Here is a 26,168-nt window from a genome sequence, read left to right on the forward strand (position 1 = left end):
ACTAAATTTCAGCACACATTCCTCATCAACACTGACCATCTATCTATCCACTGGATTTATGCAGAAATGTAAATGTCTGTACGTGGTTAATTTATTTAAAATATTTTAAATTTTAATTTATATACAAATGTTAAATAATTAATGCATTACATAGGTTAAATAATTTTAAACAGTATAAAAATATATACAGACTGAAAAAATTCTTTTTTCCTCCCCAAATCTGCCATTTTCTCAGTGTCCTCACCTACCAGAAGCAACTATATTTTCTATTCAAATATATATGGCAATTATGGTATCAGGTTATTTAGGTTTCTCCATTGGAACTTGGGGCTCCCAGAAAGCATGTTTCTTCTGCTTTTAGATAGGTGACTAACATATTGTAGCTATTCAATGAATACTTATTAAATGAATGTATGCGCAATACTGTGTCATGAGGTAGAAGTTTCAGGAAGTTACTTAAATTAATGTTGAATTCTTGTGACCCATGTTTCAAATTTAATCCAATGGTAAAGGCCACCTCTTTCTGAAGAGCTCCTTTCATTGTTTAGATGAATTTAGGAGTCTGAGATAATTCTGGAAGAAGCCAGTATAATATTTTATCTGCCTCTGTCCTCCTTTATCTTGGTAACAGGAGCAGAGAAAGCAGACATTGTAGGTAATGAAATGAAAGTTCTCTTATCTGAAATGGCAGAGAAGTCTAGGGAATCATCATATTCCAGCAGAAATTAAGAGGTGAAAATGCGGGTAAAATCCAAGAATGATTTGTTGTAAGAAATTTAACAAACATCCCAAAAGTAACTACATGGCTGGTGAGCAGGTTTAAATAGTGGTAGATGATCCTATAAGAGTTGGCAGGATATAAAATGTTGAAATGTCTAGAGCACTTTTGTAAATTACAACAGCATCCCAGATGAAGATGAAGCCTAGTGTTAAAACTGTTTGAAGTTTACAGCAAAGATACATGAAAGTCATGAATATTCTTTGCAAATGCTAACATGTTGAGCACAATTAAATGCCTGACCACCAATTAATAAGATCCCCTTAATACTTTGAAACTGCCCAGAGAAATTCACAATCACAAAATGATGGATCTAGAGCAATTCCTCTAACTCACAATTTTTCATGTTGATGAGTAATTGAATGTTCAGCAAATGACATATCTTTGCATGTGTTTTCAATAGGGTTTCAAAGAACCCAGGAAATACATTGCTGCACAAGGTAATTTCTTTGATAATCCAATATTCTTTTTGAAAAATTGTTTTATAGCACTTTTAAAAAAACATTTCTTAACAGCTTTTATTTGTTTACCTCATAGGTCCCAGGGATGAAACTGTTGATGATTTCTGGAGGATGATTTGGGAACAGAAAGCCACAGTTATTGTCATGGTCACTCGATGTGAAGAAGGAAACAGGGTAAGAACCAAGAAGATTCATAGTGTGGATCTTGGGGTTAGGAAAATAAAATGTTGAATGGCATTTTGAAAAGCCGCGTATATCTGCCTCATGACTAAACAGAGAGTTCTCTATTTTAATCAGTGTTAACTTTTATTTAAATTTTTCATACATGTAGAAAACTGAAACTTTTAACATACAAATAAATATATGTCTGTATGCATAAAATTTCAAGGCTTCCGATTAATTAAACTTGATTCCTGTTTCTTTGCAGTATTGTTATAAGTTCAGTAAATTTCACTGTTTTAGCTTCACAAGAACTTAATATTCGAAACAAAACTAACCTTGGGCAGATAGGTGGTGAGTCATGTAATGTGACTTTAGGAGTAAAAGCCTCTCTGTCCCCCTACCTAAAATTAACCACAAGCAATCACATCTTTTTTGCTGACAAATGATTGTGTCCTCTCTTAACATGCATGTAAGCCTGGAAAGATCATCTCACTAAAATGTGTGAAGGACATTCTACAGGACTCATAAATGGAAAATAGAACATAGATTTTAAGCATCACAGCTTAAGGTTTATATGTGCTTGAACTACACAAATGTTTTGAGAATTTCAAATGAGTATAGGTTTTGTTTTCACTCTTTAAAGAAAGTTGGATAAAAATTGGCTTAAATTAAAAATTGAAATACTTAATAATTTTTTAAAATATAGAACAAGTGTGCAGAATACTGGCCGTCAATGGAAGAGGGCACTCGGGCTTTTGGAGATGTTGTTGTAAAGATCAACCAGCACAAAAGATGTCCAGATTACATCATTCAGAAATTGAACATTGTAAATGTGAGTTTGCCTTTTACATAATTTTTGTTTTGATACTGTTTTTATAAAAATATAATTATGGAATATTACATATGAGAAATTAAAATATATCAGGAAAAATTATTTCTGATAACCTTTAGGATGAAAAACTGTGGTTAGAACAATGACAAAAGCCAATAGGGTCAAATTTAAGTCACTGGTCAAGACGTTTTTGTCCAAGTCAAATCGAAAGTATGATACCGTGACCCTGGACGTATTACAAAAAGAGGGAAGGTCCATTAAATGTGTTGAATACATAATCAAATTATTAAAAGAATAAGCAATTTGTCCTTATTGTCAGTGAGTTTCTACTTTTCTGAAAAAAATTATATTTTTCCATAAGAGAAATGACAGAAATAGAGAACACTGTAAGAAGTATAAAGTTCTAACTATGCAGCAGAGATGGAATGTTTAGTTCAGAAAATAAGGAGGTCATTGTGGCCTTAGATAATAGTTAAAATGGAAGTCATCATGTATATTATATAAATCCATTTATATGAAAAATCCACAATAGGCAAGCCAATAAAGACAGAAAGTAGACCAGTGGTTGCCTGGAGCTGAGGACGTCAAACAGAAATGGGGAGTGGCTGCAAATAAGAACAGCCTTTTATTTTGTGATGATGAAAATGTTCTATTTTTAGATATAAAGGTGATGGTTGTACATTTAGTAAATGTAATATGAATACCAAATTGTACATTTTAAACTGGTGAACTTTATGGTATGTAAAATGTATCTTTTATTTCCAACAAATGAATTTTATTTTTAATTTTTTTGGGTACATGGTAGGTATATTTATGGGGTAAATGAGATGTTTTGATGCAGGCATACAATGCATAACAATCACATCAGGGTAAATGGGGCATCCATTATCCCAGGCATTTATCCTTTCTTTGTGTTACAAACAATCCAATTATATTCTTTTGTTTATTTTGAAATGTATAATAAATTATTGTTGAATAGTCACCCTGTTGTGCTATCAAATACTGGATCTTCTTCTTTTTATCTAATTATATTTTTGTACACATTAACCATCACCATTTCCACCCCTGCTATACCCTTCCCATCCTTCGATAACCATCATTCTACTCTGTATATCCAAGAGTTCAATTATTTCAAATTTTAGCTACCACAAATAAGTAACAATATATGAAGTCTGTATTTCTGTGTCTGGCTTATTTCACTTAATGTAAGTCGTCCAGGTCCATCCATGTTGTTGCAAATGACTATATCTTACCCCTTTTTATGGCTGAGTAATACTTCATTGTATATATGTACTACATTTTCTTTATCCATTCATCTGTTGATTGATGCTTAGGTTCTTTCCAAAAGTTGACTATTATGAATAGTGTTCCAATAAACATGGGAGTGCAGATATCTCTTCAATCTACTGTTTCCTTTCTTTGAGGTATATACCTAACAGTGGGATTGCTGGATCATATGGTAGTGCTATTTTGAGTTTTTTTTTTTTTTTTTTAAACCTCCGAATTGTCTTACATAGTTGTTGTACTAATTTACTTTCTTACCAATATTGTCTGAGGGTTTTCTTTTCTTCACATCCTTGCAAGCATTCATTCTTGGCTGTCTTTTATATATAAGTCATTATAACTGGAACAAGGTGATAACTTAATATAGTTTTGATTTGCATTTCTCTGATAATAAATAATATTGGCCACCTTTTTATATAACTGTTTACTATTTGTATGTCTTCTTTTGAGAAATGTCTATTCAGATCTTTTGCCTGTTTAAAAATCAGATTATTAGATTTTTTTATTATAAAGTTCTATAAGCTTCTTATGTATTCTGGATATTAGTCCTTTGTCAGACGGAGAGTTGGAAAATATTTTCCCTCATTCTGTGGCTTATCTCTTCACTTTGTTGATTGTTTTCTTTGCTGTACAGAAGCTTTCTAACGTGATGTAATTCTACTTGTTCATTTTTGCTATGTTTGCCTGCGCTCGTGGGGCATTATTCAATAATTTTGCACAAACCAATGTCCTGGAGAGTTCCTCCAACATTTTCTTTTAGTAGTTTCATAGAGTAAGGTCTTATATCTAAGTCTAATCCATGTTTTACTTAATATTTACATACAGCAAGAGGTAGGGGTTTAGTTTCATTCTTCCACATATGAGTATCCAGTTTTCACAGTACAATCTATTGTGGAGACTGTCCTTTCCCCAATGCATATTCTTGGTACCTTTGTCAAAAACGAGTTCACTGTAGACTTATAGAATTATTTATGTGTTCTCTATTGTGTTTCATTGCTCTATGTATGTTTTTATGCCAGTACCATGCTGTTCTGGTTACTATAGCTCTGAAGTATAATTTTGAGTCAGGTATTGTGATTCCTCTAGTTTTGCTCTTTTCACTCAGGATGGCTTTGGCTATTCTGGGTCTTTTGTGGTTTCATATAAATATTAGGATTATTTTTTCTACTTGTAAAGAATATTATTGGTATTTTGATAGAGATTGCATTGAATCTATAGATAGTTTTGAGTAGTATGAACATTCTAACAATACTGAGTCTTGAACATGGAATAGCTTTCCATTTTTTATGTCCTCTTCAATTGCTTGCATCAATATTTCCCAGTTTTCATTGTAGAGATCTTTCACTTCTTTGGTTAAGTTTATTCCTAGGTATTTATGTTGTTTTTATCTACTGCAAATGAGATTACTTTCTTGATTTCTTTTTCAGATAGTTCTATGTTGGCATATAAAAATACTGTTTTTTAATGTTGATTTTGTGTCTTATGATCTTACTGAATTTGTGAATCAGTTCTAATAGTTTTTTTGGTGAAGTATTTAGGTTTTTGCAAATATAAGATCATATAATGTGCAAACAAGGATAATTTGACTTCTTCCTTTCCAATTTGGATGCCATGTGTTTCTTTCTCTTGTCTGATTGCTCTAGCTTGGACTTCCAGTACTATGTTGAACAACAGTGGTGAAAGTGGGCATCCTTGTCTTTATTCAGATCTTAGAAGAAAGGCTTTCAGTTTTTTCTCATTTAGTATGATGCTAGCTGCGGGTATGTCATATGTGACTTTTATTCTGTTGAGGTATGTTCCTTCATTATCCTGTTTTTTGAGAGTTTTTTACTATGAAGAGATGTTGAATTTTATGAAATAATTTTTCAGCATCAGTTGAAATGATCATATGTCTTTTGTCCTTCATTCTGTTGATAGAATGTATCACAATAATTAATTTGTGTATATTGAACCATCCTTGCATCCCTTGGATAAATGCCACTTGATCAGGACGAATGATATTTTTAATGTGTTGTTGAATTCAGTTTGCTAGTATTTTGTTGAGGCTTTTTGCAGGGATATTGACTGGTAGTTTTCTTTTTCTTGATGTGCATTTGTCTGGTTTTGGTATCAGAGTAATACTGGCTTTGTAGAATGAGTTTGGAAGAATTCCCTTCTCTTCCATTTTTTGGAATAGTTTGAGTAGAATTGGTATTAGTTCTTCTTTAAATGTTTGGTAAAATACAGTAATGAAGCCATTAGGTCTTGGGCTTTTCTTTGCTGGGAAACTTTTCATTAGAACCTCCATCTCATTACTTGTTCTCTGTTCAGGTTTTGGGTACCAAAAATAATGGTGACACCAACTTTTCAAGACACAGAGAACAAAATAATAAATGAATTGAAATAAGAAAATGATAAAAAATGGAGGAATGAAGTTAAAATGTAGCATTTTCATTATATTACACTTTGCTTGTTAGTTTGTTTACACAATCTCTGTTGTCTTCAGTGTAAAATAATGAATTATAAGATATTGTTTGCAAGCCTTATGATAACCCCAAATCCAAAAGCATTCAACAGATACATAAAAATAAAAAGCAAGAAATTAAAACAGACCACCAGAGAAAAATCACCTTCACTTAAAGGAAGACAGGAAGAAAAGAAAGAAGGAAGAGGAGGCCACAAAATAACCATACAAGAAATAACAAAATGGCAGGAGTAAGTCTTTATTTATCAACAATAACATTGAATATCAGTGTACTAAACTCTGTAAACAAAATACATAGAGTAGCTGAATAGATTAATAAAACAAGACCCAACAATCTGTTGCTTACAAGAAACATTCTTCACCTGTAAAGACACAAACAGACTTAAAATAAGAGATGGAAAATTATATTCTATGTAAATGGAAACCTAAAAAGAGAAGGAGTACCTATACTTATATCACACAGGTGTATTTCAACACAAAAACGAATAAAAGAGACATTGATTGTCTCTATGTAATGATAAAGGAGTCAACTCAGCAAGAGGATATAACAATTGTAAATATATATGCACCTAATACTGGAGCACACAGATATATAAAGCAAATATTATTAGAGCTAAAGAGAGAGATAGACTCCAATACAATAGTAGTTGGAGACTTCAACGCCCTACTTTCAGCATTAGTCAGATCACCCAGGAAGAAAATCAACAAAGAAACATTGGTCTTAATTTGCATTTTAGATCAAATGAACCTAATAGACATTTATAGAACACTTCAACCAATGTCTGAAGGATACACATTTTTCAGATCCATGGATCATACTCAGGGACATACCTTGTGTTATGCTATGAAACAAGTCTTATAAAATTTTAAGAAATGAATTATATAAACTTTTCTTTGACTACAATCAAACTAGAAATCAATAACAAGAATTTTGGAAACTATACAAACTTGTGGAGAGTGAACAATGTATTCCTCAATGACCACTGATTCAATGAGGAAATCACTAAGGAAATTTTTAAATTTCTCAAAATAAATGAAAATGGGAACACAACAAACGAAAACCTATGTGATACAGTGAAAGCAGCACTAAGAGAAAAGTTTGTAAGAGTAAGCACCTGCATTAAAAAAGAAAAATTTCAAATAAACGACATGAGACATTTCAAAGAACTAGAAAAGCAAGCACAAACCAAACGGTAAATTGGAAGAAAAAAATAATAAAGATCAAAGTAGAAATAAGTGAAATTGAAATAAAAAAAAATACAAAGCATCAATGAAATAAAATTTTATCTTTTAAAAAGAGATAAAATTGACAGGCCGGGTGCAGTGGCTCATGCCTGAAATCCCAGTACTTTAAGAGGCCAAGGTGGCTGTATCACTTGAGGTCAGGAGTTTGAGACCAGACTGGCCAATATGGTGAAACCCCATCTCTACTAAAAATGTTTTAAAAAAAAGAAAAAATTTAGCCAGGTGTGGTGGCACACATCTGTAATCCCAGCTACTTGGGAGGCTGAGGCAGTAGAATACTTGAACCTGGGAAGCCGAGGTTGCAGTGAGTGAAGATTGCATCATTGCACTCCAGCCTGGGCTTTGCAGCGAGATTCCATCTCAAAAAAAGAAAAAAAAAAAAGATAAAATTGATAAACCTTTAGCCAGACTAAGGGAAAAAGAGTGGAGACTCAAATAAATAGAGTCACAGATGAAAAAAGAGACATTGCCACTGATACTGTAGAAATTTAAGTGATTATTAGATGCTACTATGAACAGTTATATGCTAATAAATTGGAAAACTTAGAAGAAATGGATAAATTCCTGGATACATGCAACCTATCAAGACTGTAAAACATCTAATAGAGCTGTTAAAAAAATACAAGTCTTTATATAGGGGGTTAAGATTTTCTCTTAATTTCATTTATTGTAAGCCTTTTAGCAATCTAAATTTTATTTTTGTATAGTCTAGAAATATTTTCTATAGGAGAAACAGACTTACTCTATATGTCTCCATAGGTCTTCTTAGATTTCCATGGTATTACTCATTGTTATGTCTACAGAGTACTGTGAAACAATCCTATTAATAGTTTCTGGCTAAATACTTGTTTGACTAAGCCACAAAGGCACTGGATCCATAGATATTAGGGTATATTTCTAGGTTGATGCCTATCTGGCTACATTCTGTAGTCTGGATTTACTGGTGTTAATTAACTTAGTGTGTATGTTTCTTTTGTTATCTAAATGTAGATGGTTCTTTATACCTGGTGAGAGAATTATGACTTATGCATCTTGTGGTGGTTACCTTGAAATTAGAACAAACCTGAATGGTAACCTGGGGCTGACTTTCCTCAGTCCTCTCTCTACATTCTGAGTTGACAGTGCTACCATGTGAAGGTCTAAGGAATACAATGTTCATCAAATAATCAGACTTTGCTCACATAAGAATTAGTCCTGCTTGCTGGCCTATCAAGTAGAATTATTTTAAACAGCTGTGAGAATGACCGTTACCGTATCATTTTAAACACACATCTAAAAAGCTTCCAGCCACGCACCCCCCTTTTATGGTGTATGCTTGTTTCGGGTTTTTTTTTTTTTTTTTTTTTTTTGGCTTGACAGCATGCAAGTTCCTAGAAATTTTAGTTATACTTTCTTTACCTTACTTACCTTACTGCTAAGTTATTGCTTACAGGGTAGTGCAAGCAAGTCCTGCACGATATCTTAACTACTAGTTATTGATTAAAAAGGAAAATGCAGTCATGGCTGAGAAGATGTATAAGACACCTGAGGAAATTATGAACTCTTTTGAGCAGTTTATGTTTACAGAAGGAGACTTTGTACTGGTACTCCCTTCCACTTATTTATGTTTCATAGTCTGCTTTAAAAAATCATTTCAAAGAATATATTATCTCTTGACTAGAAAAAAGAAAAAGCAACTGGAAGAGAGGTGACTCACATTCAGTTTACCAGCTGGCCAGACCACGGGGTGCCTGAGGATCCTCACTTGCTCCTCAAACTGAGAAGGAGAGTGAATGCCTTCAGCAATTTCTTCAGTGGTCCCATTGTGGTGCACTGCAGGTAGGAAAAACAAAATCAACAACAACATCTCCAACAGAATTCACCTGCCTAGGGCTGTTAGAGACATATTTCCCTTTGTCAATTGCTATTTTGGGAAACAACCTATGGGAGAAACTTAGATTTTTATATCTATTTCACACCTGACAGCTTTACCATGACCATGCCTTTACCTTTTTTTTGCTTGGTTTGCCAGTGCTGGTGTCGGGCGCACAGGCACCTATATCGGAATTGATGCCATGCTAGAAGGCCTGGAAGCCGAGAACAAAGTAGATGTTTATGGTTACGTTGTCAAGCTAAGGCGACAGAGATGCCTAATGGTTCAAGTAGAGGTATGTTCTAACCTTTAGTGATTATTCTCACTTCGGTTTTTTGGACTTAAATCTTTTCCAAGTGATAATAATGATATTTTTAAAAATCGAAATTCTTCGCAACTTCAAAGAGTAGACGATTTCCTGAAAACTAAAACATGTGGTAATCACCAGAAATACTCAGAAGCATTTTTCATTAGTGCCTAAAAGTACTGTGGAAGAAAGATGACCACAAAACATATACTTTTTAAAATAATGAACTGCCATTAACATATATCAGATTGGCAAGAAAACTAAAAATGCTGAAAACAGATTTGGCATCATCTCATAAAATTAAGCTGAAGAGACAGAATAGTATAGTAGTCAACTGCCTAGTTTTAGAAACTACACTTTCAGGTTCCAAATCTTGCTTTTAATTATTAATACAAGGGTGAGTGGTATTATTTATTAAGTATTTTTAGTCTGACTGAGCCTCAGTTAAGTCATCTGTAAAATGGAGGCAATGATAATACCTCACAGACTTATAACCCCAAAAGTAATACAAGTAAAGCACTTAAACAAGTCTCTGGCACATGCTATGCATTTGGTGATTGTAAGTGATGGTTATTACTGAAAATGTCTGTATTTGACCCCACAAAAATCACATATGTGCACATACCCAAGAGAAGCAACAACTAGAAACATTTGCAAGAATAGCAAAAAAAAAAAAAAAAAGAAAGAAAAAAGAAAAAACTGAAATATGTACCAATGAAAGAATGGAAACACCATAAATATGTATCAATAGAGGAATAGGAAAACAAAATTTGGACATGTGAACTCTCTGTACAACAAATGCTGTGTTGTGGTAGAAAGCAATAATCTAGGTTTGTGTCTGTCTATTTGGAGAGATGCTCAGATGAAAACAATGAGTGAGTAAAGTTGGCACATGAAACTAAAAGATATAATTTATGTGATTTTTTTAAAGCACAAAAATGTACAGTGCTTATGATTATAGATGCATAGATAGCAGAGTAGAAATATGAAAACAAATTGTTAACCAGATAAAAAGAGATGATTTACAGTGGAAAATAAAATACAGTGGAAAGATACTGCCAAATTCAGGGAACTAAAGGTGGTAGTTAAAGAGGATTATCAGAAGTATACTATTTCCTTGAAAATACTGGATTCAAACAAAATAAGCAATTAAGAGTGGTTAAATCTGGGTTTGGCATATTGGATTAAAAAAATAATTTTCATATTAAAAAATAATTTTCTTATTTTGAAAGTTCTAAAAACTATTTAAAAAGGTTTTCTAAGGAATAACAACTTGCTTTTTTACCTCTTGAATATACTGTGAAATTTATTATGGTTTTACATTCAGTAATTTGACTTATTGTCCCAATAATTACTAAATGAAGTCACATACAATGTTCTTTAGTTTTTAGGAATAAAAGTTGTGCAATACAGAGTACATGGATAATCTATTTGTAAAGTAATTTTTCTGAAAAAATAATCTGAAAATAGAATTTGCTCATATTCCAGAAAACTCTGAGAGTGAACTTCCAGAATATTATAGATCTCACATAAATATTATAGATATCAGTTTGCTTTGCCATGTATTGTTCCAATATGAGCAAAATTATGGAGAATGTGTATTTTATTTAAATATGACTTGCAGGACTCTAAATTATTAGTTAATTATCTGTATTTTTTCCTGAAATTGTAGGCCCAGTACATCTTGATCCATCAGGCTTTGGTTGAATACAATCAGTTTGGAGAAACAGAAGTGAATTTGTCTGAATTACATCCATATCTACATAACATGAAGAAAAGGGATCCACCCAGTGAACCATCTCCACTGGAGGCTGAATTCCAGGTAATGATAGTGACAACAATAATAATAATTACAGGCAACTTTTACTGAGTGTCATCTACTTTCTAGGCGTTTGCTATGCACTTGACATAGCGCTTGCGTTTGGTCCTCACGATAACCAGTGGAGCACAGATGAGAAAACTAGGACACAGCGAGTTAAGAGAAATGCCTGAATTCACACAACAATTATATAGATTTCTTTAGACCCAGAAATCTGACTGTATTGCTAACACTTTCAGTCATTCCTCATTAAGTTGGTATAAAATAAAGTGTCAAAATAACAGTATATAACCACAAAACTCATCTGCCAAAGGCAATATAGTATATCACCTTTAAAAACCGTATCTGGTTTTCGTTTGTAAAGGAAATCATTAGAAGAGTTTATGACTGCTTAGGAAGTTGAACTGGCTGGAGCTTCCAGACAGACAGTAAAGGATAAGTACATGTGTCCTAACCTATTTATTAGGCAATTATTCTGACAGCTAACCTAGCATGTAGTTCACTGTAATTTCAGAAAGTTGGCGTATCTGTCCTCAAATTGCTCCGTTGTCAAAAAAGTGTTTTGTGTTTTTTTTCTTCCACTTATGATTTCCAGTTTACTGGGTCATTCTGTAATGTACCAAACTGGTAAATTCAGAGTTTCGAAAGACCAGGAGTATGCTTTTAGTCAGATGCAGAACCATTTAATGTTTAGGATCAAAGTGGGGTTAAGATGGGGGTGGAGGTAGAGCATGCAGTAATCACCAAGTGACTCAATACCTCAGAAGACCTGTACTTACAATGGAAGAACTAGCAGGCACAGGGTAGTCTCAAGCAGAGTAGTGTTTTATTGTTGTTTTCTTGCTTTTCTAGCTGATACATCAACCATATTCAATATACTTTATACCTGCCCTACTAATCCACATAAACACATACGCTGTTTAGAGACAGTTATACATTTAAGTTAAACATTCTTATGAATGTTTATTTACTATATAAAAGACAGACTTTTTTTTCACTAAACAAATGTGCTTGAGTTTCTGCTGTGTGCCAAGTACAATCCTAGGCACAGGAGTCAAAATGATCTGCAAGTGGTCACGGGAAGACGGATGAGAGGATGTGATCCAGATCACAGATAGAAGCAGTGAAATTATTCCATTTAAGCAGACAGTAAGACAGAAGATGAGGGTAGAGATGCAAGTCGGTCGGTCAATCTGGTATTGGGAAGTTGAGGCAGCGCTTGCCTGATGATCTTTCATTTTTCAAGAAAATATGAGGCGAGATCATCACTTGAGAGTTGAGAGATACAGGATCGAGTAGGGCAAAGAAGAGCTTAATGCTTGAGGAAGGGTATGAACTAGTTATCTCAAAGTAGAAAAGCAATCTCCCTAGGCTGAGGCAGTAAGATTGCCAGAAGTTATCATTTGATCGTGTAAATTTATGGTTATGAGTTTAAAGGGAATTAGTCAGTTGGTTGTATTGTTTTCTATAGCAGCATTCAGCTCTTTGAGGGTAGAGGCTGTGTGTGCAGATAGTTGAGTTAAACCTATCTAGATTTTGAAAAGTGTCTATTTGAAAGTAGTGAGGCAAACAAGTTGAGGGTGTTTACAGATGAATGATGACTGAGGTGGAAAATAAAAAGCAAATTGGCCACACGAGGGAGGTGAGAGAAAGTAGTAAGGATAATAAGTTGGACATTTTGATAGAATTACAGATTACTAGGTTGAACATACTAAAATAAATGACCAGGAATAATAGGGGTAATTCTCAACAACAGGGATAATTGAAGTTGTGGTGGAATGAAACCTACAAAGGTGGAATGATGAAAGTGGATGACTGGGAAGTGGAGGGAAAGTCATGGGAGGTGAAGAAGCTAAGAAATGAAGAGACTAGAGTGTTGGATAGATCATTCTTGTCAATGTTGAATTAACCAAAAATGATGATAGACCTTGGAAAGAAGGGCACATACTTAGCCAAACCTAAAACTAAATGAGGTGGAGTGATTCAGAAATCAATACCTGGCACTTCCCAGTGAAGGGCAGTGGATAGAAGCTAGCATAGTGTGATGGCAGGAATATCAAAGTGGTTAGTTTATTTGAAAAAGAATAAGTAGAAATGGTTTGCAAGTAGAATCAGGGAGTAAGGAGAACACGTATCTTTTCTTAAAGCTGTGAGGTAAAAGGAGTATGAGGGGAAAAGTCAACTTTTTCTTAAAAGGGCTGCTGAGTCATTGGTGGTGTCCTTAGCTGACATCCATGTTTCAATTGGTGGAAAGAAAAAAAAAAAGGTGAAGTGACTGTTGGCAGAAGATGATTAGGATAAATGGGAGTTCACAGATGACAGACTATGAGCATCAGAGGGCAGGGGAGGAAGGCACTGTTGGGTAAGGTGTAAGAGACTGGGTTGTATCTGAGGATACAAATAACCATTCAGGAATAAAAATCTGGGGAATGTGGATGCACTGGGAAGCTTAGACTTGTGATGGCATGTGAAGCAGGCAGAGATTTAAGAGTGACAGATCCTTTGTGTCTTAGATGAAGGTGAATCATTAATTCCACCTATAATCCTGAGTATTGCTACAGGGCACAGGCTGCCTCGCTGACTACACTCACAAGAGCACAAGGTGTTGTAATTTCCAAAACATGTGGTCCTTCATGCAGCTCATGGTGGTGTTTAAGTGGCCTAAAATTCAATGATGATATTTGCTTTCACTCAATTACATAGCTATGAATGAGGTTTGGAACAGAGTGCTATGATTAGTTTGAACGAGGGTACCATGCTGAAAAAATATGTATCTATATACACACACAAATATACATGCATGTATGTGTGTATAAAATCTTACTGAATTGCACATGAGGAGCTTTCTCAGTTTAAGGTATTTGTAACATTAAATATTATCATTAAATATTGTTCACTTCACAAATACTTATTTAAGGACTAGTGGAGAGGAAAGACTGGAGGCAGGGAGGTCTTCCAGAATAAATTGGCATTTAAACTGATACCTATAGGGTAAGAAAAGTTATTAGAGCAACCAAAAGGGGAAAGGGTAGTTCAAGCAAGAAAAAAACAAAAACAACCAACCACCACCAACAACAAACATGTTTATCTGCCAAGAGTTAAAGAAAAGCTTGGCCTTTCCAAGAATTGAGGAAGCTGGTTTGATAGAAGTATGGAGGGACCTAGAAGGGTGTAAGGCTGGAGAAATAGTCAGGGGCATATCACTAAAGACTTCTTACACTATTTTGAGGAGGTTTTTTGTTTTCTTATAGTGATGGAAAGTTCATCTTCAGAAGAGCATCTTCTGTTTTGTGTTTTAGAAGGATCAGAGCAAGTGAGATTGAAGACAAAGAGGCCAGTTAAGAAATGGTTGATGTTTTACAAGTGACAAATGAAGGTAGACTAGATTAAGTAGGAGGAAAACTAAAAATATTTGTGAGCCTCGTCTGTAGAAATGATAGCTCTCTTCTGACTAATTAGTAACTGTGGGTGAGAGGAAATCAATCTAGAAGGTGTAAACAAATTAAGAATCAACTTTCAAAACATGTGCCAAGTCTCCTATGAATGTGGTGTCTCCAAAGTTTATTTCTGATAACTTAAAATAACTTACCATTGCTTTTGCAATATAGATCAACATCAGTTTACTGCTTTCAACTTATATAAGAACAAACTATATTATTTTTCTGTCAAGCAGCTCTGAAGAAGGAGACATAGTCTGTTACATATTATATATCTTTAGCTCATACTCACCCTGTCTAAAGGACTAAATGCCTGAGCAATTTAAAGAAAAAAATAATCAGAGGCAAACCGAAAAATTACGGCCTATAGGGAGCATATGCAAATTTCACAAAAAATAATGAAATGCTTTTCCTTAGGGAGTATCTTATTATGCAATAAGCCAATATTTACATTTTAAAGGAGTTTTTCATTTTTTTTCTTCAGAGACTTCCTTCATATAGGAGCTGGAGGACACAGCACATTGGAAATCAGGAAGAAAATAAAAATAAAAACAGGAATTCTAATGTCATCCCATGTATGTAGTTTATTTTATTTTTTTCGTATCAGATAAAGTTAAGCTCTTTTGGATTTGTTTAATGTGGGACACACACTCATACAAATGATCTTGAAGCAAGATTTCAACATTTCGTTGTTAATAGGGAAGAAGTTAATAAGTATTGAAATACTAGTTATTGCAAAGACTTATAATCCTGAACATTTACAATGGGCTTTGGAGGGTAGACTGTATTCAGTGTTTTCTTTTTACAAATTATTTCAGAAATGGGTTGTCATACAAGTGAAATATTTAAAGCTGGGAGAAAAAAGAGCAAGTCTCTTTTACTCATTTTCTTTCATTTTTAGTTTATTTCAGTTATTTACTCCAGGGTAATTGACAAAGAGTAAAAATTACACCCATTTGTTCTCTTTGTGTTTCCTTTTTATCCCTTATATCTGGGAGGTTGAAAGTAGGGGGTAAATACTCTATAAAACTCTAAATCATCAAATTTAACAGATCAAAATATGCAGTTTCAAGACTTGAATTCTACTGAATTCTACTATTTAAGCGTTTTTTTTTTTTTTTTTTTTTTTTTTGAGGCGGAGTCTCGCTCTGTAGCCCGGACTGGAGTGCAGTGGCCAGATCTCAGCTCACTGCAAGCTCCGCCTCCCGGGTTTACGCCATTCTCCTGCCTCAGCCTCCCGAGTAGCTGGGACTACAGGCGCCCGCCACCTCGCCCGGCTAGTTTTTGTATTTTTAGTAGAGACGGGGTTTCACCTTTTTTTTTTTTTTTTTAAGACGGAGTCTCGCTCTGTCGCCCAGGCTGGAGTGCAGTGGCCGGATCTCAGCTCACTGCAAGCTCCGCCTCCCGGGTTCTCGCCATTCTCCTGCCTCAGCCTCCCGAGTAGCTGGGACTACAGGCGCCCGCCACCTCGCCCGGCTAGTTTTTTTTTTTTTTTTTTTTTTTTTTTGTATTTTTTAGTAGAGACGGGGTTTCACCGTGTTAGCCAGGATGGTCTCGATCTCCTGACCTCGTGATCCGCCCGTCTCGGCCTCCCAAAGTGCTGGGATTACAGGCTTGAGCCACCACGCCCGGCCTATTTAAGCATATTAACATGATCACATATGGTAATTTTATTCAGCTGTGTAAACTAAAATTAGCATGGATAAAATATAACACAAGTTGATAAATTAGACGACCAAATAAATCAGATCAGTGCATGGCTGACCTAGTTAATTTCCACAGGAGTCCTTATGAATGTAGTTTAAAATATGGAATTGATGGTGATATGGTTAAATCATTTGACCAAGTTATTGTAAATTATAGCAATTAAGAAACAGTGAGAAATTATGGATCAAATAATTTTCTGGGTTAAACAATAATTAATCAAAGCTACCTATATAAGACTGTTAATTTAATGTTGCTGGAATGTAATTGAGGGAAAAAAATCTAAGCTATGTATTTTGTAAACTTTTATCAAGCAGAATTGTAACAGTCTATGGGAAATTAAAGTGTATGTATTAAAAATTAAATAATCATATACAATGTTACGATATGTATTTGTTGTTTGACATGGAATTATGTTCCATGTTTTTTCCTGTAATCCTTTTCCTTAGACTTTTGTTGTATAATTTGTTTATCAACAAGTACCGAATTTTATATAGGATCTTATTTCATGCACATCAGTAAGTTTTCGTAATGCAATGTGTCCCTTTTTAAATACTTTCAAATTTCCACATGACAATGAAGAAGAAATTTAATTTTTGAAAGGAAGGCTTACTACTGATTTATTTTACATAGATGACTATAACAGAGTGCCACTTAAACATGAGCTGGAAATGAGTAAAGAGAGTGACCATGATTCAGATGAATCCTCTGACGATGACAGTGATTCAGAGGAACCAAGCAAATACATCAATGCATCTTTTATAATGGTAGGTACTTAAATTGCAAAACCCAAGATCCAGCAATTTTAAAGTCATATCTATGTGATTAGGGCCATTCATTAAGCAATTTTATAAAAGAATAATGAGCTTGGTCATAACTACATATAGATTGACATGAGAGTTTGAATTTCAATGCTACATTTTAACTTAATGAAAGATTTAAAAATACTATAACCTAATAACCTGATACAAAATAAGTTAATGCTATTGGTTATATTTTATGACAAATATAGCTATAATCACATCAATTTTAAAAATAGTAAAATTTGAGCAAAAACAAGTATTTGAAAATGTTTATACATGCTCAGATATCCAAATTGTAGGCAAAGCCAAATTTGTATATTTGTATGGTTAGAAACTTTTCATTCAGATTAACTGAATTACTAGGTGAGTCTGTGTCACATCCCCCACTTTTTTAATTAACTGAGAATTCAAACAATGAAACTTCAGTCATTTATTAAACACTTATTATTTATACACTAAGTTGGATTTACTTATTTTCCAAAGTTTCCTAAAGCACACATTCATAGAATATTAGTTTAATTAAGAAATATAATAAGAATGTAAAGACACTAATTAAAATTAGTATAGACATGATGAAGGTAGTTTGAAATGCTTAAGCATTTCCTTTTTACAATCACACTAACCTTTATAGAGAAACAAAAAGACGTGTCTTTTGTGGAAAGGAAAACTTGTTTCCCAAGATATGTTGCAATCTTGATTTTACATTATTAGCTAAGAATTATTATCTGCATAATTATTTTGCACATAGCTATTACATTGTTTCTTGGACATAGGAATCTTACTATATGTATGTGACAGCATTGATATCAAACTAAGTAACTCTATTTCAAAATGGTTATTTGAAGAATCTACTGAGCTCTCTTCTGTAGTAACAAAATCCCACCCTTTTTTGTCTAAAAAGAGCTACTGGAAACCTGAAGTGATGATTGCTGCTCAGGGACCACTGAAGGAGACCATTGGTGACTTTTGGCAGATGATCTTCCAAAGAAAAGTCAAAGTTATTGTTATGCTGACAGAACTGAAACACGGAGACCAGGTTTGTACTTTTGAGGATTTTTTTTTTAAACCTCTCTGTCATAAATCTTCATTCTCCAGTCTTGGCTTGCTTGCTTGATCACCATACCCACATCTTTTTTAGCCCTCCATCACACAATTCTGTCTGCTCAATCTTACCCCTTTCACCCTGGTGTTGGTCCTCCATCAGCTATGTCTGGATTCTGACAGTCTCTCCTGTTTGCCCCCTCCAGTCTTGCTTGCTACTCACAGATTAGCCAGGACGCAGCAATGCCAGTGTCACAGTAAATAACAGCTACATTTCACTCTGTTTTCCTCATTTTCTCAAGATAAAAACCAAGCTCTTTTTGTGATATCCAGTGCCCTCGACAATCACCCCATCATGTGTCTTTCATCTTCCTCCCATTTTTATGTTTTCCATCCTCTCCACTGTGGACAAGCAGGTTTTGTGCCCAAGCCTGAACACACCATTTGCATTGTCATCACTGAGTCTAAACTTACTGATATTACATGTAACTAAATGTGTACTCTCTTCCAATTTTGACCCTATGCTTTTAACAAGACCAAAGTCCTGAAAAATATATCTGTATCCTCCTTTCTTTATTCTCATGTAATATTTATTGCCATAAAAGTCTATAGTTGAAGGTGAATCTAAGATATAATTTGATCTTTTACTTAATTCTTGTGACAGATATTTTATCCTTTTCTTAATATCTTCAGTTATTATTAAAATTTCCCTGGTGGTAGATCTCACTCAGCTTTAGCACTGACCACATTATTTGACATATGTTCAAGCTTATTCAGTGAATAACCTTATAAGTATGCAAAAGATTTAAGATTTATTATGTCCATCTCTCTCCCCCAAATCCCACTCTTTCTCACCCTCACCTGGTCCCCTTCCCCTGTACATGGAAAGTTGCTTTTTATGTTTTTTGTTTTAAAGGAACATACATCCAGATTTCTAGCGTGGAATTCCCACGGTCTTTTCCTTTATATAAATTGTGAAAGCTGGGAAACAGGATGGAAGTACAGGCAGGACTGCCTGTATTTGTCAGAAATTGAGGGGTTGTAGTTGGTAGACAACAGTTGGTAGCGAGAAGAAACACTTTTGTGATTCATCTACTCTTCAATCTGGCCCTTTCCTTAGATATGCAGACAAAATATATAAAGCTGCTCATGGTGTTGGTCAACAAGATGACAGAGACAAAGCTCCAAAAGATGCAGCCTTCTTCCTCAAGAACCACTGAAGGGACAGTGGGACCTGAGTTATTGAAAGGGTCGTGAATAACATTGACTCATGCCAGCCATAAATATTGAAGAGGTGATGATAAGCATGTGGAAAAGAGGAGCAAACCTCAAAGACCTACACTAAGGAAGACAGCTGTTCCGGGGGTGTCGCAGCCACCTCGATTGTGCTCAGCTTCCCTTTTCTTACACGAGGAAATACCACATATTTATTAAACGAGTCCCCAATGCTTAAACTAGATTCTGGATTTTTATAAGCAGGTTTCAATTTTAGCAAACAATAATTTTCATTTAATAGAAAAGAGGCACAGACAGAGAAAGAGAGAGAAAGGGAGAAAGAAGGAGACTGATCCTTTGCATACTTTAAATAGCAAACAGAAACTGTTGAATTGTCTTCTTTTATCCAGGAAATCTGTGCTCAGTACTGGGGAGAAGGAAAGCAAACATATGGAGATATCGAAGTTGACATGAAAGACACAAACAAATCTCCAACTTACACCCTTCGTGTCTTTGAACTGAGACATTCCAAGGTATGGAAACAATTTTGGGAGTATGTTTCTTTCGTATAATGGATCTGGTAGCAAAATGAATGTAAATTACTCTATGCAGACAAGGCCATCATATACATAATGGTTCAGAATAACATTTTAAAATTATTTAAATAAAAGTAATTATGAAGAAAATATGACTATCAAATTAGAAAATAAGCTGACCTTCACTCCAGTTAATGCTCTCTTCAATTCTGATTTTAGAGGAAAGACTCTCGAACTGTGTACCAGTACCAATATACAAACTGGAGTGTGGAGCAGCTTCCTGCAGAACCCAAGGAATTAGTCTCTATGATTCAGGTCCTCAAAGAAAAACTTCCCCAGAAGAATTCCTCCGAAGGGAACAAGCATCACAAGAGTACACCTCTCCTCATTCACTGCAGGTGGGTGGGATTTGGTAGAATGTGCTCTAAAAATCATAATGCTTGACTTCTCGGTTCACATGTTGTCTTATCTATTTATCCTCATATACGAAACGTATAACCACAGTAAAAACTTCTTATGGAGTCAGTCACTCTCTTGGTTGTTTCCACAGCATAACTATTATAGAAATATAATAGAAGTGGTTATATTATAGTCCAGTAATTTTAAGTTGTGTTTGTTAATACTTGGAGTCATGTCATCTTTGATTCCTTAGTAGCTAACATTGAGCCAGGAATGTCATCTGTGTGAATGAATTAATGAATGGAAAGGTGTGTGGACAGATAGGTAGATAGGTATCACATTACACATATACTCATATACATTGATCTACTCTATTAGCTGTCACAAAAACACCTAATATGTTTAATGACCATGAAGTTTATTAAACATATTTTAAGTTAAATATTAACTGAAATCCCAAAGCTTAGCAATTTTGATTTGAAACTCATTATTTAATTTTCTAAACTGAACCAAAGGGCAAAGATTGTGATAATATCAATAATACTACTAGATTTTATTAGTTCCTTCATCTGTGATAGATGCTTACATATTCATCTTAAATAAGCAATATAATTGAAAGAAAGATATATAATGTAAAAGTTTACACAAAAAAGAATATTGAAGTAAATGAGAAATGAAAAACAGTAAAGTAAAATGAGAAATGTTAATCTAGTGAAAAGCTTTTAGAATTTCTGAAAAAGTCTAATTGTTATTATTGGAATCGCATATACTAGAATTAAACCTTTAGAAATATACAAATATTCAGCATTTATGTGGAAAGAAAGCTGAGGAAGGGAAGTTTACACTGTAAAACTTTATATGTTTCTTAGAATATGATTTATGTACAATAACTAAAGCACTCTGCTGGTAACATATTGTTTAAACCGAATCTTCATGATAATGCTTTATACTTCTCGTTGTTTGGTAAACTATTTAATTACCCTCTTTTTAATGAATAATTCTACTGGGTATTACTTTTCTACTGATGCAGAAGTGAAAACATTTGTGAACATGGTAGAGAGGCAGAAGAGTGAAGAAGAAGCATGTGTTCTAGTAATTTACAGAATATTAGGTCTAATATTTCTGGTTACATCAGCTTCAAGCTATACCTTTCTCTTCTCAAAATCTTGGTTTCCTTATCTGTCATACTGGCATTCTGATATTCGTTTCAACAACTTCAGATGTAAATAAAAATGCATTAAAATCCATAAAATACCAAATAAAAGAAAATATATTTTTAAAGCCTAAGACAAGTAAGTTTTCAATTCCAGGATTATCATACTCTTAAATTGAAAAAGTTTGCCTAAAAATGCATTTAGCATAAATAATTTGGTTCTTGAAAGAGGTTGGAATAAGATAATTATGATAAACATGAAGTAAAAATATATTCTCTCTCTTCCTGTTTTTATTCTAATATCACCCTTTTTGGTAACAAGTAGGATTATTTTCTATCTTTTCTTTCTTTTATAGGGATGGATCTCAGCAAACGGGAATATTTTGTGCTTTGTTAAATCTCTTAGAAAGTGCAGAAACAGAAGAGGTAGTGGATATTTTTCAAGTGGTAAAAGCTCTACGCAAAGCTAGGCCAGGCATGGTTTCCACATTTGTAAGTATACTTCACTGTTGCTTTTAACATGCTTGGAAATTTTTTTTTTTTTCTTTTTGATGGTTTCCTTTTTTTTCCTCCTCTCCTTTCCTCTCTTTTGTTCTTTTGTCTCTTTCCTTTTCTGTCCTTTCCTATATTTTCTTTCCTATTCTTTTATCTTTTCTAGTTTTACATGATAATTCACATTAAATTATCGGTCTAAATAAGAGCCTAAAGTTCTTAGCCCTTTGTTGTGACAGTTCATGAAGAGTCTTTCCCTAAATGCTCATGAATTTCTTAATTTTCTTGCCTTCACTGCTGTATTTATTTGTGTTGTGTAATAAACCACCCCCAAATTTGGGGGCCTAAACAAGTAACATTTATTATGGTTCAGTAGTCTTATGATATGCTGGAATGTTCTGCTGACACCCTCAAGCTCAGCCAATAGAGACCAGGCTGACTCATGTGTCTGCCTTCAGCTGATGTGTGCCCTACAGTTTGGCTGGTCTGAAGTGACCTACACTGCCAGTAGGCTGGCATGTGGCTGCCATTTAGCTATGGCAACAACAGCGAGTGGGTCACATGTCCCTCCTCATCCAGAAGACTAGCCCAGGCTTATTCACATTAAAGCAGCAAGTTCCACAAGGGAAAGAAGACTTGTGTGAGACGACCTGAGGCCCAGGCTTGAAAGTGACACAGATGTCTTCTTCTGTATATTATTAGTCAGATAAGTCATAAAGCCTGCACAGATTCAAGGGGTAGGGAAACAGACCCCACTTCTTGAGAGGGCCTGCAAATTCACATTGCAAAGAAATGTGGATACAGGGAGGAAAATAAGTTTTATTTTCTTGTAATCAATCTATCGTGTATACCCTCTAGGTGGTAGTAACTGTAGATGGTCATCTGGGAATTAATCCTTATTCACAATGTAAACTTAATTGCTCACTAAACTATATAAGGCTTTTAATCATGTATGATATTGAGATTTCAAATCTTGATACTTAAAAATGTATCAAATGCTTGCTATATGCTCTTGCTATAAAGAGTCTAATTGGTGAGTTTGAGGGAAAGTCAGATATATACTAATCAATGTAGTACGTAAAATGACAGAGAAATTATAAGAAGAACACAAATGAGGGCATTTAATTTAAACTTTAGGAATCAAGGAGCGCTTCTTGAAGCAGGTGATTCCTGCTCTGATTCTTAAATAATGTGTAGGCGTTAGACAGGAAGATGGGTACAAAACATGGCGTCATGAGCAGGGGCATGGAAATGGCCCACGAGAGGAGTGAACACCGGTGTGGGGTTGCTCCAAGCTAAAGTTCAAAAAGTACCCTGCAGTCAGCCCTTTAGGACCATAAAGAAACTAAATTATTTAGATATCTTTATGAGAACATATCAAAGTACTTTTCTGTCATCCAATACTTCCACAAATAAATCATTAGTTCTTGCGAATCTTCATCTGGCATAAAAATAATGACGTCAACTTTTTTCGTGTAATTTCCTGCTTAATTCCTTTACTAGGAGCAATACCAATTCCTATATGACATCATTGCCAGCACCTACCCTGCTCAGAATGGACAAGTAAAGAAAAACAACCATCAAGAAGATAAAATTGAATTTGATAATGAAGTGGACAAAGTAAAACAGGATGCTAATTGTGTTAATCCACTTGGTGCCACAGAAAAGCTCCCTGAAGCAAAGGAACAGGCTGCAGCTTCTGAACCCACAAGTGGCACTGAGGGGCCAGAACATTCTGTCAACGGTCCTGCAAGTCCAGCTTTAAATCAAGATTCATAGGAAAAGACATAAATGGGGAAACTCCAAACCTCCTGTTAGCTGTTATTTCTATTTTTCTAGAAGTAGGAAGTGAAAATAGTATACAGTGGATTAATTAAATGCATTGAACCAATATTTGTGGAAGGGTTCTATTTTACTACTGTGGAAAAATATTTAAGATAGTTTTGCCAGAACAGTTTGTACAGACGTATGCTTATTTTAAAATTTTATTTCTTATTCAGTAAGAAACAATTTCTTTGTAATCTTTACATGTGTATGTGTATGTGTGTATGTGTGTGTTTGTGTGAGAGACAGAGAAAGAGAATTCTTTCAAGTGAATCTAAAAGCTTTTGCTTTGCCTTTTTGTTTTTATCAAGAAAAAATACATTTTATATTAGAAGTGTTTACTTAGCTTGAAGGATCTGTTTTTAAAATCATAAACTGTGTGCAGACTCTTTAAAATCATGTACATTTCTAAAATGACCTCAAGATGTCTTCCTTGTTCTACTCACATATATCTTAAATAGTTTACGATTTTACTTCTAGAAATAGTACATAAAAGTGGTATGTGTGTGTATAGCTACTACAAAAGAGTTAACTAAATTAACATTTGGAAATCTTATATTCCATATATTATCATTTAATCCAATATCTTTTTAAGCTTATTTAATTAAAAAATTTCCAATGAGCTTATCTGGCTGTCTTTACATGGGATTTACAATTTTGTGTCATCTATTGTTCTCTGTACAATATTTAAAATTTATTGCTTGATACTTTTGACCACAAATTATGTTTTGTACAATTGAACTTAAATAAACATCATTAAAATAAACCAATGCAATATGTATTAATATTCATTGTATAAAAATGAAAAAATACAAATATATTTGTTAAATGTTTACATATGAAATTTAATATAGCTATTTTTATGGAATTTTTCTTTGATATGAAAAATATAATATTGCATATGCATAGTTCCCATGTTAAATACCATTCATAACTTTCATTAAAGCATTTACTTTGAAATTCTCTAATGCTTAGATTCTTTTTATTGGGAATGGATATTACTAATCATAATAAAATTCAACGATCATTTTTTTCTTGTTTATAATATATTGTGTTATATGTTCAAATCTGAAATGTGTATGCACCTATTGAAATATGTTTAATGCAGTTATTAATATTTGCAGAACAATTTTACAGGCCCCAGTTATCCGATAGTCTAATAATTGTTTAAGATCTAGAAAAAAATTATAATAGTGGTATTTTTCATGAAGTAATAAAAACTCATTTTCATGAATTCTGTAATAGCTTATTACAAAGGTCAAATACAGCCTTTAGATTGGTTTGGTTTTCTACATCTTTACTGTTTGTCTGATTTTGTATGTCTTAACTATACAGCATCAATTGCTGTCCATTCAACTCACATTTATTTTGTGTCCCTACTTCTAATTATTTCATTATTGTAACACATAAAATTAACAATTAACCCTTATAGTATTATACAGATCCTTGTGCTTATTTAACAGACGGAAAGAAGTAAATTTTACAATGAAGCCACAGTTTCTAATTTATATTAAGATTACTTACATCTTTACTTACTAATGAGAAAAGAGGATTAGAGTCACCAATTATAGGCACAAAAAATAAAGTTTGCTTTCACTTATCTCTTCAGTCACTCAAACCATTATGGCTTCTTTTCCTCTATTGAAAGTTGATCAGTTGCCATTTTCTAGATAATGTAGTTAAAATTTGCAGTTCAATAGAACATTATGATGTATGCCTACTTTTTCTGTGAATTGCTTCAAAATACAAATAGCAGAAAGTCTAAATAATCTACAAACAAAGTTTTTCTTCAGAAGTTTCAATTGCAAGTAACATCTTCCAAATGTGGTAGTTGTGTGTTTTAAATGCATTTTCCACCTGACACTATCTTTTCAAAGATAAAACCTACTTAGAAAATAGAGCAATAATAATTTCTGTTAGTTTAAGAATTAAGCTTGAAACATTTTTTTTTTCCACATATGGGAATTTGTTGTAAAGAAAGAGATAAAATGGCTCAGAAAGCCCATTACTTTGTGAGAACATATACTAAACAGAAGGTGATACCCATGACACCAAAACATGGAATTATATGTCCATGATTTTTACCTTTAGAAAGAAATAATACATGATTTATAGGTCTATGTCTATGACTATGGGTTGCATTCATGGGGATCTGTTACAAGGTATAAAAGATTTATTTGCTAAACTTTGGCACTGCCATTATTAATTCCAGGACCCAGTCAGAAATATTAAGCAAAAAGTTTTGACTTACAAAAGCCTGGTTCATTCTAGGGATAATGTTCTGAATCCAGAATATTCCATTTGTTGGGCAAAAAGAAACTTCTAGGTTTCTTTTAAATTTGTTTGCTTTATTCCTGGTA

At 33.9% G+C, this 26,168-nt stretch overlaps 1 protein-coding gene across 6 annotated transcripts in view; it reads left to right on the forward strand.

Moving 5' to 3' along the window:
- PTPRC (protein tyrosine phosphatase receptor type C) overlaps nucleotides 1-24,850 on the forward strand; it is a 136,314-nt gene extending 111,464 nt beyond the window's left edge. For all 6 annotated transcript variants that reach the window (XM_030929668.1, XM_030929673.1, XM_010358238.2 and 3 more), the window contains 13 exons: nucleotides 1,182-1,218; nucleotides 1,316-1,413; nucleotides 2,108-2,233; nucleotides 8,887-9,044; nucleotides 9,238-9,373; nucleotides 11,058-11,207; nucleotides 15,126-15,216; nucleotides 16,979-17,112; nucleotides 18,050-18,184; nucleotides 19,815-19,937; nucleotides 20,160-20,338; nucleotides 21,849-21,984; nucleotides 23,488-24,850. In XM_030929668.1, coding sequence (XP_030785528.1) covers nucleotides 1,182-1,218; nucleotides 1,316-1,413; nucleotides 2,108-2,233; nucleotides 8,887-9,044; nucleotides 9,238-9,373; nucleotides 11,058-11,207; nucleotides 15,126-15,216; nucleotides 16,979-17,112; nucleotides 18,050-18,184; nucleotides 19,815-19,937; nucleotides 20,160-20,338; nucleotides 21,849-21,984; nucleotides 23,488-23,763 — 1,779 coding nt within the window. In that variant the 3' untranslated portion in view covers nucleotides 23,764-24,850. The remainder of the gene's footprint in view (nucleotides 1-1,181; nucleotides 1,219-1,315; nucleotides 1,414-2,107; nucleotides 2,234-8,886; nucleotides 9,045-9,237; nucleotides 9,374-11,057; nucleotides 11,208-15,125; nucleotides 15,217-16,978; nucleotides 17,113-18,049; nucleotides 18,185-19,814; nucleotides 19,938-20,159; nucleotides 20,339-21,848; nucleotides 21,985-23,487) is intronic.
- Nucleotides 24,851-26,168: the final 1,318 nt, after the last annotated feature.

The sequence above is a fragment of the Rhinopithecus roxellana genome, chromosome 1, assembly GCF_007565055.1.
Source record: "Rhinopithecus roxellana isolate Shanxi Qingling chromosome 1, ASM756505v1, whole genome shotgun sequence".
In the NCBI taxonomy this organism is placed as follows: Eukaryota; Metazoa; Chordata; class Mammalia; order Primates; family Cercopithecidae; genus Rhinopithecus; species Rhinopithecus roxellana.